The following is a 19,741-nucleotide window of genomic DNA, read 5'->3' on the forward strand; positions in this document are numbered from 1 at the left end:
GCAGGGCTCGATCCCACGCGGAGAGCTGCAGGAGCAGCCGGTGGCTGGATACAATCAGTTGGTGGACTGAATATGGCCATGGGCCATATTTTGTCCACCCCTGTCCCAGAGACATTTATTTTGCTAATGCAAGAATATAGATCCTCTCTCAACCCCAACAGGTTCTCCAAGTCAAAATATGACACTGCAGAACACTAGGGAGAAAAGAGAGAGAGAGATGATGTTATGGCACAAATATTAATGTCTCGGTATTTACACTGCAAAGCTGAGAGGATCCAGCACTTCTCTTCCTCACTTGGAACATTTGAAATAAAAAGAAAACCCACGAGGCAACCCACACATATTTCTATTTCTGGAAAAACATTAAGGGGCTTGATAAGAAACTTGGAACTCCGAGTAGATATTGCACTTGGCTGCACATTTCTATTTGTTTTGAGTTAGTCCTTAAAGAGGTCAATCTGATGGAGCACCGATTTCAGAATTGAATTTACAGTTAAAGAGTGTTTCTCCTTCCCGAGCATATATAAATTACAAATCAAGTGATCGTGGTGATAGCTGCCATACAGTCAAGAAAGTTTCTTACAGCATTTGAAAAAATCCTGACATATGCCAGTCTCTGGTAGAACTGCCATATGGAGTTTACCACCGTAACATAAGCTTTGGCCCGTTAATGGTGGTTTTGCTGCCAGCACTGATAGACTGAACCTAATCTGTGTAGATTCTTTTCAACTACTGTAAAGGAAAGAAAAATACAATTTCAAGCAGAAAAATGTATCAAATGTAGCTGAATCTAGAATACAAAGTAGCAAAGTAGAGGAAAGGAAAAAATTGTAATCGACTAACATGTGATGTACACTGAAGCAGGTAAGATAAAATAGGAAATCAGACTCCAGGCAATGCCATGGCATGTAAAAAGCAAGTTTTTCAACAGCATTGGCATATAAAGAGTCATGGCCAATGATCAAGCCTTGCTGACAACAACCTAGATAAGGCAAGGCAAATGTTTAATGTAGACATCTAAACTGGTTTGAAGCTCTCTTCAGTTGGTCACAATTAAACCGAAGCAATTAAGCAGAAGTTAATCCAGCTTTAAGTGCAGCTGCTTTCAAGCTTTGCAGCGTGTTACCCGGAATGATTTAAAATTCATTTAGTTACAATGACTCAGCTTTCCTCTAGCATGGGATCATCTTCAAGAGGTCATGGTGGGCTATAAACAGGTACAGTCTCCACCAGCTCTTTACCTCAGATCTCTAGTAAATGAAATGAGCATTAGGGGCCAGATTATCAAAGGTATTTTGAGTTCCCATGATGGATGCTAATGTGTGAATTTACCACCTGTTGGTACAATGGTGTGCATGCTCTTATAAACAGGACAAATGACAAAAAGCTTACTCCTCAATGAAAGTATGGTACGCCACCTTACATTTACTGTGAGATAATATATATGTATAACCCCAGCCACAGGTATATAACATGCTTACAGGTGTCTGCTATACCTAGATGCAAACTGCCAAGCACTTTTAAATATCCCACTATGGGCTAGGAGCATTTAGGTGTTGCAACACCTAACTCAAGTGCATGCTCACCTTGTGGAACCTTCCACCTCAAATTCATTCCCTAGAGCCCCTGGCAGACATTTACTTAAATATGCCACTGGATCTGATCCCCAATCCCAAAATCAAAGCTCCTGCCATGCATTTGTGCCATAGCAGGAGGCACAACTGTTGGGACTGGGGACCAGATCCCAAATCGTGACTTACTCACCAGTGCAGGAGAAACCTAGAAGTATGCTCCCCCCTGCACTGGCAAGTTGAAAGATGGGTACCCACAGATCTAGGACCAGGCCCAATCAAGGTTTGGAACAGCTGACTGTCAGGGAGTGCACTGGGGCCAATTTCAAACCCCAATGCAGTCCCTAACCCAGGCACCTGTTCTATTTAAGGTGCCATAAAAAGCAGTCATAAAATTGTTTTACATTACATGTAGAACAATTTTGTGGCTGGTCTGCCATTTATGGTATTGTCACTGGGTGCACATGTACCACCCTTGCCATTTATGCCATGATTAACACATTAATGGGCATGGGAGAGAGAGGTGCCAAAGAATGGGTTTCAAAGAAGTGGGCTTGCTTAGTGGGGACTCTCCAATAATAAATGCCAAGGAGACTGGCGGGATAAGAATAGAACAGTTTCAGTAGAAAACACTGAGTGCACACCACACCAGAATACTCCTGGAAAAGTCTTCATCATTAGGCTACTGAACATAAGCTAGGGGGAGGGCATGGGTGTCCTGGGTGGAACTGCATGTGCTCTGAAAGCATCCCCTGGTTCTCACCCTGCAGACAAGACAGGCAGACAAATGCCTGTGAAGGAGTTTGTGAGATGGAGGTGAAAAACTGCTCAGTGTTGTCAAGCTCTTTACCAGCTGATCTTTAAGACAGCAAAGCAAAATAGGCATATCTGGGCTAGACGGTGGTATTGAGAATCTAAATGCTGGCACCTGCCATTCACTTCATAGACAAAGGTGAACCTTGTAAATCTAGCTCCAGAAACTTTTCTGCATGCTTAGGCTCCTGAATACCTTTGAAGACCTGGCCCTAAAGGCCTACTTCAAAGCCCACTGCAGTCAACTGAAGGACTCCTATTGACTACAATGAGTTTTGGGTCACATGCAGTTGCTACAAATGCTTTGCTTGAATTCTCCCCTGAAGAATTAATTTTTCTCAGCTTAAAATTAGGGGAATATCAGTCAGTTCACATCACTGACACAAGATCTACAAATAGCTTAATGGATCAGAAAGGAAAAAGAAAAAATTGTCAGCATGAAATACATTAGAGGGGCTGTCAGTTGGGTATGCCCATTATTGACTTTCCTAAAGTAAAAGAAAGTCTAGATGGCACTTGGAGAGTGAATTGATTTCTGCATTTCCTATGCTTGTCCAATTTTCCATTTAAAAAATTTTCTATAAAACCTCAGGACTTGATTTTCTCAAAACCTGGACTCCCAGAGCCAGAGCCGTACTTGGTGGAGTAGCTACATTTGGGTAATCCAGCTACATTTGCTCGATTCCCCAAAACCTACAATTGTGAATGGAATCACAAACCAGGCTTTGGTGTGACAAGAAACACCAGTGGGAGATCAGACTACCAGGTATTCAACAAGTATGGAGACAGACAGTTCTTCATATCCACTTAATGTCACTTGTGCTTTTACATACTGATATTCTCTCTCGCACACACAACTTTACATGAGCATTCCCATTGACAATAATGGTATTACACACCTAATTAATGCCACCAAAGGTGAGTGAATATTTGAAACCTTAGTCTTTAAGCTGGTGATATAAACACAAGAAGAGTCTTTTATGATGAACACTAATATATGGACTATGGTATTGCCTCAGTGCCAGGCAAAGCCCATGGTGCTAGACACAAAAATGGAAGAGAGAACGCCTATTCTGAAGGGACCTCTGTATACATCTGCACACCCTTGCTCTCAGATTCGCAGCATACTCTCAATCTCCCTAGCCTCCCACTTCATTTCCCAAGTAACCAGTGTGTTGTAAGAAAAACCTAATTAAGGTTGTTCATTAGCCTGGCATACCCCTTTGTCAGCATCTCTCACACCTGTCTCCATCATTTATTCCATGCCGACCCTAATTCTTGGGGTCCCGCCCTGAATTAGCTCCTGCACCCTCTGCTCTTCCAGCTCTTTCATCTTCACCCACCTATGCTGTATGTGCAAGAATTCAGTCAAAAAATCATCTGATTAGATGCAAGTCAGAAACAGTCAATTTTACCTCTTAAATCTAAAATGATTTGGAACCATCAGTATGACTGCACCATCACGATTTTATTGCTTTTGCTTTCCTCCTACTTCTCTTCTTTTTTTGGACACAACTGCTCGTCACATCTTGCACCAAATCAGACTGCAAGGGTTTGGAGAACAGAGAATGCCTCTACTAACGTGTTCTCCAAGTATTTTGTGCAGTGGGGCCATCATCTTCAGTGGGGGGGAGGAGGGGTCTAGCCATGGCAACAATATTAATGTGAAAGATTAATATTCACATTTCACATTAAAACACCATGGAGATTAATATACACACACGCATACACATACACACACACACACACACACATATATATAAAGGAGACGTGAATAGTTGTGACTGCATAACAAAGTGTGATGGACTAAGAGTTATGTTATTACTATTTACATGACTGGGTAACAGAAATGGGATTTTATAGTTCTCACAGAAAACCTCATCCAGTAGTTACATCCAGAAAAAGTTAGAATACATTTACAGCACATTCTGTTTCTTTTATTTAAATGTTACAGAATTGAACAAGGGGGGAGGGAGGTGGGTAAATCAAAACACAAGAAACCCTTCCTACCAAACTGCTTTGATCAATGATGTTCTCTGGGACAATGGCAGAGAGAAGTATTTCCACTGGTTTAATGCTTGCAACATCAAGCTTTGGGGTGGTCTCTTCCAAAAGGGCGCTCTGCCAAATCCTTCTTGGAAATGTTGGCTGTTTTTGTTCCCTGTGCCAGAATTCACCTTAACATTTTTCTCTTTCAATGAAGAGACAAGCAGCTTTTTTCATGTTTCTTACCTTGGAACCTGCCAATAGACTTCCGAGCAGTTTTGTTCCTTTTCCGATACCAACCACTGCAAAGAAAGGAAGAGGAACATTGCAACAATCTATTACAAAAACTGGATTCACAATCTCTGCATATACCATCATTCATTGGCATACATCATGTTAGTCAGAAATATCACATGTCCTGCACTGCTGGCGTATAAATGGGCTCAATTATCCTTGATCAGTTGAATGAGTCTTGCAAGGGAAGGATCCCAAAAGATAAAGATATTGCCTAGGAGAAAACACCTCTGATGTTCAATTTACTAGGGGCTAAGGAAAAAGAGAGGGCATGAAGTGAAAGACAGATAAGCTTTGCCTATTGTTAATGTGCTTTAATTCTATCCTGGGTTTTTTTTCTTTCTTTCGTGCAGTTTTTGCAGTCACAGTGAAGAAATGCACAGTGCAATTAATCATGTCCCTCAGTCTGGTTTGATAAAGTCTTTGGCAAGGTTCATTTTAGCGAGCCAAAGGCATAACTGTAACTGATGGGCCATTTAAAGGTTATTAGTGGCCAACAGTAACACAACCAAGGCAGCAGCAAATCCCATAAATGAAATTAGTTTAGCTGCGATAGGACCGTGGCAAGAAAGTAAAATAATCAGGAGGTCCCTGGGTCTCTTGTGAGGATCATTTATTATCAAACACAGCCAGACGTGTGTGTATGGACCACTGACTTTTTCAATTTTAAATCACATTTTTACATGTAGCCATTAACAATCAATCAGATCTCCATCAATGAAGTAAATGGATGGGAAAAAAACCTCTTTATGGTATTATAATTTAAATTAAAGCTTCCTACAGTAATGTGCTTCTCTTTAGTAATATTGTCTACTGGTTTCCTACAAATACAGCAGGTTGAAGCAGTGGGTAAAATAAGAAGGCAGAAGCATGGGAAATCGGGTATATTGTTAATGCATTGTAAGCGCTCATCACCATGCAAGTGGGACAAAATTCTCCAGTATTTTCTTGTTTAAGAGATACCGATACAAAAAGGATTATTAATATATAACTTCTCATACTTCTTTCCACAAAATGTTCCAGAAACAGACATTCAGGCTGTTTCATAAAAGCTACATGCTTTGATATAAAAGTGTACCCCTGTATCCCTTTCCTTGATAAAGGGAAAAATCTTCCACTTTAAATCCATAAAAAGAAGTTGAATTATGTTCTTATAAGTGGAAGCTTATCTATAGTATAGTTGTACATGTGACAGAAATATTGGTTGCACCTGTTACCTCTTGAAAGTCATAATCATTTTAATGCCTGGAGATGTTTATCCGCAAATGGAATAACTGCCTGATACCACCTTTATGTGAAAAATGAGATGTTACATGCAAATATATTGGTTCAAAAGTCTGTGTTATAGCTGATCACTAATTTCCCAATTAAGGAATATGAATTGGTTTCTCATGTTAGTGATTTAGAAATGCTAATGGAGCTCCTTAACCAAGTCAGGATGGCAAAAACAACCTAAGCATTGGCCAAACTTAAACGACATCAAACATAATCTACATATTATTTAAATCAATTAAAAAAAAAAAACCTATTTCAAAATTTGGAAACATGTTTTTATATAAAAATGAAGATTCACCAGAAATAATATATTTACCCGAATATAAGACAATCCTGATTATAAGATACCCCCCCATTATTAGGTTCTATATACAGAAAAGGTATACGTTTTCCATAATTTTCCAGGTATGGAGTCTAATTATTGGAGGTTTGCCTTGATTTTTTTCCCTTCCCACTGCTACAGAAGGGACAATAAACCTGGGGCATAAGGTAGCCCCTTTGCCCTCTACCCCCACAACTTCTTCCCCCTGCAGCCTCTTCCCCACTTCCTTACTATCAGGCCCTGCTCTCCTTGAGCACATGGAAGTGAGGAACACCTTTGAAAAAACTGACCTTAAAATAAATATAGCTGTAATAATTTGTATTTAATACCAATAAACTTAGTTCATCCAGAAATTATACATCTTACCTCTTTTGAAACTGCTGCAAGTTTTAGCACAGGTACTCAGCTCCATAAACACTTTTACGTAGCACTTCAGCATCGACTTCTGTATGCTACAAACTGTGCATGGTATTAGTCCAAAGCCAAAGGCTCGTGATCTACCATATAGTTCATTGGCTTAGACCCCAGCAGAGTCAACAGCATTTCAAGCCATGGAGACCCCACAGCTCAGCACTGCCCAGTACAAGTGTACTCCAGATATCCCCCACAAAAGATCCACGTGCTAATTAGCCCTTCACTCATAACTGGAACCAGATGTTCTCCTCACAAGTCCTGGGATCCTCCAAAAAATCATATGCCAATGAGGTGCAGAGCAACCTCATCAGCACTAATCATATGGGATTGGCTGAGAGAGGGGGGCAACTGAGCAAAATGTATGGGGCCCTGGTTGGTGAGGTTTGCCGGACATTTAAGGCTGGTGAAGAAACAGGAATCATTGGAAACGGGAAAGAAAGGTGCAGCTCAGCTGCGGGAATAAAAAGGAAATCGATATAAAATGTATGCAACACAGTGGCTCACCATGACATTTAAAAAGAGTCAGTGCTGAGTAGAACTGCACTTAATGGGCACTACCATACATTTTATTCAGATGTTGCATTTACCCAGTGGTCGCTAGCTGGTCAATCTCAATCGACTGGTTAATCGTGGAGCTTCTGACAGTCGATCTCAGTCTGTCAGAGGCTCCACGATCAGGAGCGGCAGGATGCATATGGCTGGGCAGAGCAATGCCTCCTGCTGGCTGGGCTGGGTGAATGGGGTCAGAGCCCAGGCAGCTCATCTGGGAGGCAGGAAGCGAGGCAGAGCAGGGGACAACACGGTAGATCTTGGGGTGCCAAAACGTGATCTTCACCATAAAAAGGCTGGAAACTGCTGCACTAACTAATCTTTCTGGGGGAGAGGGGTTTGGCATAGACTTGTTCAGGAGTAGACCCTCTAAGGAGCCCAGTGGGTAGGGGTACAGGTACGGAGATGGTGTGTGGTTGCACAGTACAAACTGTGTTATGGGTTTTTAGTGTGCTTTGAGCTGCCAAGTGAACCACAAGGGCCATTTGTCAGAGTGTTGGTGGTGGAGTTACATACATACATAATTTGTTTATTTATATATATATAAACAAATATTTTTGCCAAAAAAAAAAAAAAAGTGGTAGGTTTCCATTAGTAAGTTTGCCCACTATGGGCCATGCTTTTTATAGTCATGCTCAGCTGGCTGCATTTAGTTAACATTATAGTTGGTTCCCATTACTGAGCACAAGCTGTTTTGAGCAGCAGTTCAGAAATAGGCAATGTATTTACTGCGGTTTCCTTGTATGTAAGACTAGGGGCCTGTTTTTCCCATGCTGACTGGGGTCGGGAGGGGAAATCTCATCTTGTACTCCAGTAATACTGTAACATTTTAACTCCTATTAAATCCTTATACAACCCCACCAAAAGAGAGTTTCAATTCTAAGGATGTTTTTGGAATTTCCTACCACAAAGACAAAAGCAACATTGCCGCATACTGTAGTTAAAAAGACTGAATGTACAGGCTACATATTTGTGAGCTGAAGCTTGTATCAAGACCCTCACAAGGTGTTGAGCCAATGAAAAATGACAAGCCCAGCCCAGAAGGACATACCTGTCTTCCCAACTTCAATAAGAGTATAAACAACATACTAACAACTTATTTTGTTAAGCACCAGATTGTGTAGTCTGTGTATTTCTGGCAAGGAGATACAGGCTAATCTTGGTAAAACAAACAGCAAAGTTGAGCTTGAATTTACCATTCTTAATAATTAATTGGCCCATCTTTAGACTTGTCCTTTAATGGCTCCTTTTAGTAATTTATTTAAACACATACTTCATTTTCATAGCACTGAATTAAGATCACTTCTCTCTGCCCATTTACAAACTGTATAGTTATCCATAATACAGTAAGACAGGACTCGCCATTGATTTGAATAATGTACTTTGGTCTTATCTTACTTAGGGCAGAGATACATGACATATTTACTATATAGCAAATTGGCCTTATGTGCAGTAAGTGCAGAGAACATAAGAAATGCAGCCTTACTACGAAGCAAATCACTCAAGTCTAGGGTAAAGTTTTCCTTTGAAAAACATACAGCACAATGGTTCTCTACTTCATCAGATTCAAGGCACCCATCATTAGACTTGAGGCACCCCTCAAAAAATGCCACAAATTTTCACTTGTTTTTTGACTACCAAAAAAATGCTTCTATGGCAAAGAACTCAGAAAGACCAAAAGGGCAAGAATGTTTTTTTAGTGCTATCAACTCCTATTCTGAAATAGCTGGATTTATCTTGTGAATCACGTGAGGTGATGAAGCGATCTCGGACTCTTAGCTGCATGTCCACAACCTTAGAGAAGAATATTCCCTATGGTGTAATCACCGATACAAGCTCTTGCCCAAGAGGTATACAGAGAAAACTAATGGAAGGAACCCCATTGTTTGCTGGTTGCTTAAGTTTTACTTCTGTTATTCTTTTATATTCAAGCCCTTAAAAAAAAAAAGTAATAATTAATTACTGTGATTAATCTGCTTGCATTTAAATAATTGTGCGCTCAGTGGCATGGCAAGACCCAAAACAAACAAAACCGATACACCTCTGAACTGACATTAAGAACCACAATCAGGATTAACCTTCCCCCACCCCCGCTCCCATTTGTTTCTCTAGACTTTACAATTTTTGTGCTAACAGTTGGAACTGAACACCTTTACATTTTCTTTTCTATGCTACATTTGCAAAGCCTCAAAGTATGAAGCAAAGTATGAAATTAAATATAGTATCAAAATGTATTTTTTAAAAATATATACATGATTTAGACATTTGCATGGCATTCAGCATCACTGGACCCAAGCACCCCACGAAGGTGTAGTAGTGCTTAACTCACATATGCAAAAATTATTTGTATGTCCAAATGGTACAGGATCAGGGCCTTAGCATGCACACATGTATTCTGCCAGGAAGCAGCAATGAATGAGTTTGACATGAAGCCTGAATTCAGAGGCACAGCATCACCCATCCGGAAAGGAGGTTTAGCAGCCACAGAAGGCGTTTTGTGATGCTGCCCACTGGTATGTACAAGATGTCCCACTGCCACCAGGGTAAAGACAAGAGATGAGCGATCCATTAAGCCGTTTGTGCCTCTGTTATTAATTCCTTCCTCTCCCCTGTTATTTCTTCTATGCTCTTCAAAAAAGTCTGAAAGCATTTACCCCACTCCCCTCCCCGTGTTGTCCTTTTCAGTTGGGCTCCCACTGATCTCTATCTGTATACTTTGTATGTCAGTGAAATGAAACATCCTGTGCCCTTGTGAAGGATCGATCAGCAGCATATTAAGGTGAGACTCATTTCTGCCCGGACCAGATACAAGCCAAGCATGAATACTTTTTCTCATACCACAAGAGCAAACTCCGGAGCCCATTGGATGCCAGAGAAACAGTAGAAGCAATTGAAAAGCATCAGTGATTTCTCTCCCCAACCCCCTACCCTCTCTTAAATCAATGTTGTCGGCTTCCCACAACCAGCAATATTGTGCTCGGTGGGAACACCTGTGCAGGAGAGAACATCAGCTTCATAACTAGATGCAGTGCTCTCCAATGAACGGCAACAGAGTACAGGAAATTGGAGCAAGCAGAGCTCAAGCTTCACTTCTAGTCTATGCAAGTTAACAGTGCACACAGGTGGAAAAGACAGACAATTACCAGCAGATGGGCATCGGCATATTTGCAGCTTCTGCACACAACCCAGAGTCCTTCTACTCAGAGAAGTGACTGCATCAGAACTCAGCCCGTTTACTCCCCCACTATATCCACTCACACCTGTTAGACTTCCTTCCAACCAGGATTTTTACTCTGCAGGGCTGAAAGGAATAAAACTAGCCATACCAGTTGGATTAGGCTAACTGCTGCTCCTATTCTATGCTGTCCACTAATAAAATTATTGGTGCAAAGATGGGAGTAATCCAGCTCACTGTGTCCCACGGGTAAGCTTGCAGGGCAGGCTATCAGAACATCATGCTACCAGTAAAATCAACACAGTGTGGATATAAATGCATCTGTTCTAAGTGATTAATACCATGTTCGGCCCAGTGTGATCCCTATTTCTTATGCTGCAACACGCTCCAGCTAACCTACATACCCCTTAAATGTAGGAACCACTTTAGCACATTGCATCTTTCAGCCCAACTGCCTGCTATGTAACTTAACTGCACTTCAGACGGGGGCATGGTAGCTGGAATTGCATCCGCCTGCTTTGTAACTCACTATAGTCCTTTTAACTGTGCCAGAAGCAGCCTAGGGGGAGGATCTGTCAAAGAGCAGCTATTGGAAACCTTGAAAATGATTGCAGCTAGTCAGCTTCAGGGCTGCTGGTACCACGCCACCAAAAGCACTGTAAATCAACAGTCCTTCAGCGCACTGCACTGTCCCTGCTGTAATACAAGAAGCTACCACACTGACTAATTAGAAGATATTAAAATGAAGCTATGAAAAGCTGCTACTACTACAGCACCAATAGAGCTGCAGCCTTAAGAGGAACGAGTGCTTACATGAAGTCTGGATAAGTGCACGCTTTACATAAATGCATAACCTTTTTGCAGTCCCAAAACAATGCCCTTCAGTACATCACACTGTATCTGATGCAGAAATCACTTGACAACAATAAACAGGGAAGTTTATAGATGTCCTTTTCCTATTGGATGGGATCACCTCCACTTCTTGTCCTAATCTATTGTGTTGCTACGCTTTATATAACAGATGGCTGAACTGAAGCCTACATGTAAAGCACTTAAAATTTCTTTGGAGACAAAAATGGTGTTTTAGAAACACATTATTATAACAATAAATGCTACCAAAAAATCACAACAGCTGCAAAATGCCAGCTTATTCAAACAAAAGTACATACTCATCTCAAGTTAACAGAGGCAACATTTGTTAAATAAAAGCAAGAAAACATGACAGATATTTATATTTTTCATTACCCAGAACTCCTGAAGCTGCACTATCCAGAGTCCCACCATGTCCAATCTTCAAGCTCGGTTTCTTCCTTTTTCTGACAACCTCTTGTACACCAGCTTCTGCACAAATAAATTGACAGGAGGCATTACAAGACAACCTCAGCACATGGCAGCAGGCAAAGTATCTGGTATTTATGTTGAAAGGTACCAAAAGGACAGAACAAATTTAAACAGAAAGAATTTTCCCTTCTTCTCCAACTAAATGATGAATTGAGAACATAGAAACTGCTCCTCAAAAAAAAAAAAAAATCCACTGGTTCATCTAGAGCAATTTTCACCGTGTGCCATTTCAGTATCAGACAATAATAATAAATCATCTGCTGCGCCATCAGAAACAGATTTGCCGTGAAAGGTTCAAAGAACACCACTGTGGGCAATTTACCTGGTGTGTTTCATTAATGGAGCCTCATCAGCAGCAGAACCCCACCAGAGCGATCATCTATCACACACAATGGTGTGCAATCACTGCCTCTCTATGGTAACGCAGTACAAATAGTCTTGCCATATTTAATTGCACAACATGGGAGAAATGTTGCAGGCTGCATGTTTTCCATGGGGCTGCGGGCAAGCAAGCAGAACCTGCTCACTGTTGTGTATCAGCTCTCGTGGTACCACACACAAACGAGTATCATATTAGGGTTTTTTTAAGTACAGGTTAGGCGCATCTACACATCACCGTATGGCGATGTTGCTACGGCGCCAAGCTTTAGTACTTCCTTTGGGTGGTTACTGCACCGTGTGCACGGTTAGATTTTGCTGCTAGCGGCGCACTATGCTCAGGGAGCGCACCACTACAGTGATATAGCGCACTGCATGGTGATACAGCGCATCACTACGTCACTGCAGGGTGATGTGTAGATGCGCCCGTTAGACACGTGTCTTCCTGGGATGGTTTGGGCAGGGATGTTCCTGCCTAGAGCGGGGGCAGAGCGGATGACCTCGAGGTCCCTTCCAGCTGTATTTGTTTGATTGTCCAAATGTGACTGGCCTTTTAATCCGATCTAGGAATTCCTCAGCCCAGGTCACTCTTTGAAGGGCGCATTCACCACACTAAAGGGCACTGGGAACTTAAAAGCTAGCAAATAATAGGGTTATGAAGGCTCCACATGCCCTCAAGTCTCTGCACCTAGATCTGTAGGTTTACAATGACACCTTACTATTTCAACTGCTTCACTTCCTCCCTACTGCTGGTAGCAGCTCCCCAGTGCTTCAAAGGTCCACGCAAGCAACAGAAACAGCAATGATTCAGAAAGTGACCATTATGATGATTTTACGAAGAGCCCAATCCAGCACTGAGATATCACAGGGAGATGGATCCTAGCTGTGTGGAGCCCCCTCTGCAGATCACCCCACAGGTCAGGGATCCACTATACGGTTTTCAGATCGGGACTGGGGCCTTGAACTCCAAAAGAGTCTACAATCAGCCCATGAGGATCACAGTTCCACCATGCTGCGGATGTGCAGACATGGTCCTCACTGTAAGGGGGTTGCAATCTTAACTTCTTGTGCAGAAGGGGAGGCGGCACAGAGCCCCATGGAAGTGATAAGCTTACTCGGGCAGCCCCGGCCCTGCAGGCTGGTCCAGGTCTGCCCCAAACCTGCAGTCGCTCCCAACACCGGAGCCGGGCTTCAGTGGGATTCCCTCCATGGACCGAAACCAGACTGCTAGACCGGGACCTGCAAACAACCTGAAAAACTAGAGGAGAACAGTACCTTTTGCTGACCTGCTCTTTGTGAACAATGGGGCCAATGTACACGGCCTGGGGAAATGGAGGGGTGGTGAAGGCAGCAGAGTGACTGCTCAGGTCCTGCCCATGTTTGTGGGGGACTCCAACGCAAGCCTGTCAGGCAGGTTCACAGAGAACGGGTCCCAGCTGCCTGAGGAGGCCAGACAAGAAGTACCCTCACTCTTAAGACACTTGTGCAAGCAGATACTGGAAAGAAGGAAACTCCATCTGGGATTTAAATTTAAGGAATTTCCACCTGTGCCTAAAAACGCAGAGCTGGGAGCGTCTGAGCAGACATTTCCTCTGCCTCCGCCCTCATCCATGTGCCCCTCTGCAGCCCCTTGACACTCTGGACCAGATTTTAACTGGCCATTATCCATCCCGACGCAAAGCAGGGATCTGACTTCCACCGTGGGCCAGGCCGCAGTTTCAGATGGGTTAGCAGTCTGCCAGCATGGAGGGTGGGAAAGCCGTATGCTGCTGCAGAGCGGGGGCGGGGGGGGGCAAACACCCAAACCCCTCCCTTGTGCTTGGGACAGGGGCCCCACCGCCCCTCCGGAAGCCCGATCCGCACGCGCGCAGCCAGGCAGCAGCTCCAGAGCCGAGCTCTGCACGGCCTCAACGCGAGCTGCAGGCCTTGGCAAACCTCCCCCCACGAGCCCTGCCTCTTCTCCCCAAACCACCCCCGTCCCAGCCTGGACCTCCACCCCCCCGGCAGGGGACCTGCCCCTGCCCTGCAGTACCTGCCAGCAGCTTGGCCTTCAGATGGTTGAGCAGATTAGCTGAGGTAGGCCCCTTGGGCTTGTACACGGCAAACAGGCCGCTCAGCGAGAAGAGCTTATCTGCTGACGTGCTGGCCATCAAGGCCCCCAGCTCCTGGCACACGCGGCTGGCCAGGCCCCCGGCACAGAGCCCAGGCCAGCGGCTCTGCCCCCGGCCCCCCACGTGGGCGCAGCTGCCAGGCGGGCAGCGGGCAGACTCCTTCCGCCTCCGCGGCACCCTGGGAGATGTAGTCCCTCCCCCGCCCGCGGCAGGGTGCGGGCCCGCAAGGGCTCTTGGGACTGGTAGTTTCCTGGGGGCTGCTGCTGGCCGCTGGGGACGTGCTGCAGCCTGCGTGGCTGGGAGCTTATCACTTTGCCTGGACCCTTCTTCTGGCTGGAGACAGCCCCCCCCCCGAAACTGGAGCACCCCAATGCTCCTCTAGCATCTCTCCCAGCCCCCCCGAGCTGGTCCAAAAGAGATCTTCCTGCCATGGCTGGGATGGGTTAGCTCCTGCGGGAGGAGATGCAAGGGTTTATGGATCCAGAGCAAGGGGAGCTGGCCTGGCAATGGCCCAGCCGGCGGATGCTGCAGGGGAGGGATGGACAATACCGCGGCAGCCCCAGGACAGTATTGCCAACCCCACCGTGTCCAAAATCACGAGACAAACTCTTAAAAAATCAAGGGATTGGAAACGTAAATCATGAGATGCTATTTTTGAAGTGTCTGTGTGTGTGGGGGTGCTATTCTTGAAGCTGTGGGGAGCTGGAGCCCGGGGGAGGGGAGTCCCTGCAGCCCCTGGCAGGATGTGACCTGCTGTGGTCAGGGTCAGGAGTGAGGGGCAGCAGCAGGGCTGGGGGGCCACACACACGCACACCCCTTCCCCCCACAGCTCTGTTGCAGGACTCGCCCCAGCCCCAGGGCCCCATTCACCCCAGCCCCCCCCTCACCGTGGGTGGCCTTGATCTGCCCCTGCACACCCCTTCCCTCTCCTCCTGCCCCTTCCTCTGCATAGACTTACCAGTTTGGTACTCTCTACACACACCAGAAGAAAAAATCCTGAGATTTGATCTCTATCAGGAGATCATGAGTCAGAGCTAATTTGACTTGGAAATCAGGAGTCTCATGATTTTTTCATGACATTTGGCATTACTGCCAGTGTACGGCTGCGTGCGAGAGTCATCGACTGGGGAGAAGTGGTCCATTCTCCTACGGGCCCCCTGTAGGGTTCCCATGGCTCTAAAAGAGCTAAATTTGTATCCATGGATAGAATTAAATCCAAATCTGGAATCTACCTCAGTATTGGGACCCTACATCCCAAACCCCAGGTTCAGCATTGCAGATTTGCCCGGGATGAGCAGATTCACAAATGAGAAAAACTCAGCCTGCAGAGGGAAGGGGTTTGCTGGGAGTTGCAAGGGTTGACAGGGTGGCTGAGTGGGGAACTGGAAGGCAGGAAGGCCTTCCCCTGCTTTGCTACCTTCCCTGACCATCCCTATCACACATTGTTTGCCTTTACTCCCAAGTCAGGGGATCCCAGGAAACTATTTCTATTCAGTGACATGACATGTATATTTTCCCCATAAGCTGGAACCGGTGAGAGCTGATAGCAGAATGGAAGGTGACTGCTTTTTTTTGTTAATTTCTGCTTTGTTTTAAATGCGCAAACATTTTTGTAATGCCGTTGATTTAGAAACATGGCCCTGGTTTTCATCCCAGTTGCATGGGTATAAATCAGGATTAACATCACAAAAGTCAGTGGACTCTCACCCAGGGCAAAGAACTGGCTCTCTTACTTTTGTAGTCAAATCCATCATTCAGTTGATATCAATGAAAGTCTGATCAGGCTCCTAAGTACATTAGCCAACAGTAAAAACAGTCCTAAAGCCAGATGCTACAAGTCAGTAAGTCTAATTATTGCAGGCGAATTCAGACCAGAAATCAGCTGCACATTGCTTAATAATGAGGGTGATCCATCATTCAAACAACTTAGCTAGAGAGGTGGTAGATACTCTGTCTTGACGTTGTTCAGTCAAGACTACACATCTTTCCAGGAGCTATAGTTCAGGGGTGGCCAACCCCATGCATGTCACGTGTGCCACAAGTGGCACGGGCAGCCTCTGTGTGTGGCATGTGGCAGATCAGAGAGCGAACAGCAACAGATAAGGCAGGGAGCAAAAAGTAGAGCAGCAGATTGGGAAGGGGTTTGAAGTGGCACTCGGGGAGGATGCAGATTTTTGCTCATGGCATGTCTGCCAGAAAGAATGGCCTCACTGCTACAGAAATAAGGATTTACCAGCATCTACCAAAAATGAGCATTTAATGCAGACATTGCAGAGTGAAATTTTATGTCTTATGTCATAAAAAAGGGTAAACTGGATGACTGAAAAGGTCCTCTGGCCTTTTCCTATAGAAATCTATGCTTAGAGTTAAGCACACATATAGGTATCTGCAGGCCCTTAGTGCAGGATGAGGACATGCATCTATTTTGGTATGTACTTGGCCTGTGGTAGATGAACTGATTCAACTCCATGCTGAGGGGTGCAAAATGAGCCCAGACATTCTGAATCCTACATTAGATCCTGTCCCCTTGACCCTCCTTTTACATCCTGTTATTAAAAAGGGCCAGATCCTGTACCAGCATTTCCACCGCCTGTAATGAGTATTGCTCCCATTACCTTTAAAAAGAGCAGAGAGAGTTCAGCACCACACAAGTGAGTAACTTGTGTCAGCAAAATCCTCTATGGTTGTTCCATATGGGTGGATCATTTTTATCTTATTACCTGTAAGAAATGAATGTTAGTGCAATGCTTTGAAAATTCTGAGTAGTGCCTTACAGAAAGAAATTAACCCGCTGGTGGAACTGGCAGGCGTGATTTTAATTATACAAGTTATTTGCTCGGTGCTCATTTACATAGCTGTCTCCTGACCATAAAAATATTTGCTGTTTCCTTCTGCGGCAAGGGTGAAGCCCCTAATGACTAGTACGGCTGCCTGTCGTTGTTAGTGCATGCGAGGGAGGTGCCAGTATCTTCCCCTAGAAGAAGTGGACAGACCTGGATTCACTGAAGCATCCTGCGGGGATTCTGCTGTTGATTTCAATGGATTTGCCCCAAAGAATGGAAAATGAAGCCTGTAAGTGCAGCAGTCAAGAGAAGTCCCCTTTACACATGTAGTTCAACTGTGTTAACCTAACCATTGAAAACACAGTCCCACAGTTGGCACACAAATGGCCCTGCTGGCGCAGCTCAGACAAAACTATTTAAAAATAAATGTTAAGATATTGTGAAAAAGATGCCAAGCGAAGGAGCGCAACGGGAGCCACTCATGCGATGCTGCCTAACAGTCTCATCAGGTCAGCAGGCTGTCTAAGACAGCATTTTCTAAGACTCAGAAAGACATGTGAGACAGACTGCACAGACGGGTGAACACCACCGACCGCATAACAATATCATAGCATGCAACCACCTTGGCTATTCAGTACTCCTGTAACAGCCAGGAACTGTGCGTAACCTCTTTCCAGAATTGAGATGCTGCTTTGTAAGAGCTGATTTAATCAGAAAGGTGTTGCAAATGATTTTGCTGATCTAGCTAACCCAAAACGACACATAGTCTGCTTCTGAACTTTAGCACCGCTCCAGCAAGCTGGGAGAAGCGGATCTGCCTGCGTTTGTTCTTAGTTAAGGGCAGAATTTCTGAGCAACCTAAGGGAGTCATGAATTTAAATTGTGACCAAGTGTCTTCTTTACACAAATATTGCATTTGTTCTCTCTAATTACACACAGTCAGCAGGAAAGTCAATGAAAATTGAGCACCTAATTCTTATAGGCCCCCTCAGATATCTGCCTGGATAATTAAAAAAAAAAAGTTATTTTATTCATAGAGGACCTGACTCTTTAAAGAGTAAGAAGGCTGGCTTTGTCTTTAGTGCATGTAGATCAGGGCCTAAAAGCAAAATATGCGTAAAACTCCCAACAGCTGTGCATGTTACAGGTGGACAGAGAGCACTATGTCTGCTTATAAATCAGTTCAGACTTGTCTTTTCATGGGGCAGTGCTATTTAGGACTCAGGGATTTAGCGATAGGAATAAGGTACTTAGCCATTCATCTCAAGGCCACTAGTTCCCATTAATCTCATGTCGGTAGTGACTAAAAGTCATTCCCACATGATCAGTAGCCTATTTGAAATGAGAAGCGTGGTTCACAGTCGAGAGGTGCCCATGTCACACAAAGCCCTACCACAACTGGTTACTACTGGCAACCTTGGGAGAAAGCCGCGCTCACTGGCGAGTGAGGTCTTGTAGTTTTAGACAAAGGCAAGCCAGACCGTCAGCTGAAGTCGAGGGCATTATGCCAAATTACATCTGCTCGGTTATAATTCACAAGCAGGGGGGGATTTGTTTTCATTACTTCATTTGCTGAGAGACTGAGGCAGTGCCTCAGAAAAAGCAAATTCCATTATTGACTAAAACGGTCCTATTTATAACTCACTGCTCCCCCCAGGACACGGATGGAGCAGAGCAGAGAATGACATTTATTCAGGCAGGTGAAGATGGCTACAACGCAGGCTGTTTTCCCAAAATTTTGCTAGTAGGCTACAGCTGGAGAAGAAAATGGTATTGGTCTTTACCTTTTTACGTGATAACGCACACCTGTGACTGTATTAATGTTCAGTGACTCATTTTATGGCTCCTGCTTTGTTTTCTGTGTCCACATAAGACTGAATAATGGCAGGGAGGAAAATGACGGTTTGTGTTCTTCCTGTAAAGGATAAAGGTATGATGTAGGTGCTATGACACTAGGCCCAAATTCTGCAAATCGCTGCTTTCTACATTGATGGGGGAACAGCTTGCAGGACTAGGGCCTTAATTAATAGCTACTCCAGCCCTGACTACAGAGTAGAAGGAAGACTATTTCTTGTTATCCAAGCAGATAAAATATTTGAAGAAATGATAAAAAGTTGCTCAATATGTTAGCTAATCTTGCCCCTGATTCAGCTAGGTATTCAAGTATGTGCCTAACCTTAAACAAAAGTTACTCCACTGGTGACAAGTATGCATTTTAAAGTATTTTGTTGACAGAGCATTTATGTAAAAATATAAATTGCTATTGGAAATATAAAAACAGTTTAACCTACTATTTAACACAGCCTGTATTATTATCAGGTTTGGCCTCTTCTGCATAATTATCTTCCAGGGAAAAAGTGGTTTCTAAATTCAGAAAGAGTTTTGCTCAAACAAGAAATGTGAAGAGTAAACGGCGATTCAAAGTTTAGAAAATAAGTTAAAATTGTTACCAAGTTTCTTGCATACACACACATTGCATTTGTTCTCCCTAATTCTTGCTCTCTCAACATTAGTAGTGTTACTTGTAACTTTTAGTTATGTAGCTGAGTAGAATTTGACATTGTAGCAGTGGACCAAAGCGTGTTCATTTTTTTTAAAGGAAATTTCAGTCCAGTTCTGGCAATGAGTGAAAGAACACACCAGTTACATTTCTTGGCTAATGTTAATTGCTCATTGTTAATTTTATTATAACCATTGAGGCTGCTATCAGTGTTTAAGGTTTTCCTGAA

General features: G+C 43.9%; 1 protein-coding gene across 1 annotated transcript in view; it reads right to left on the reverse strand.

The window, feature by feature from the left end:
- Window positions 1-14,400, reverse strand: part of TRUB1 (TruB pseudouridine synthase family member 1) — a 44,059-nt gene extending 29,659 nt beyond the window's left edge. The window contains exons 1-3 of the mRNA XM_090056681.1: window positions 14,151-14,400; window positions 11,645-11,740; window positions 4,617-4,672 (exon numbers count right to left, since the gene is read on the reverse strand). Coding sequence (XP_089912807.1) covers window positions 4,617-4,672; window positions 11,645-11,740; window positions 14,151-14,268 — 270 coding nt within the window. The 5' untranslated portion in view covers window positions 14,269-14,400. The remainder of the gene's footprint in view (window positions 1-4,616; window positions 4,673-11,644; window positions 11,741-14,150) is intronic.
- Window positions 14,401-19,741: the final 5,341 nt, after the last annotated feature.

The sequence above is a fragment of the Crocodylus siamensis genome, chromosome 7 (assembly GCF_052110815.1).
Source record: "Crocodylus siamensis isolate JL-2025a chromosome 7, ASM5211081v1, whole genome shotgun sequence".
Taxonomy (NCBI): domain Eukaryota; kingdom Metazoa; phylum Chordata; order Crocodylia; family Crocodylidae; genus Crocodylus; species Crocodylus siamensis.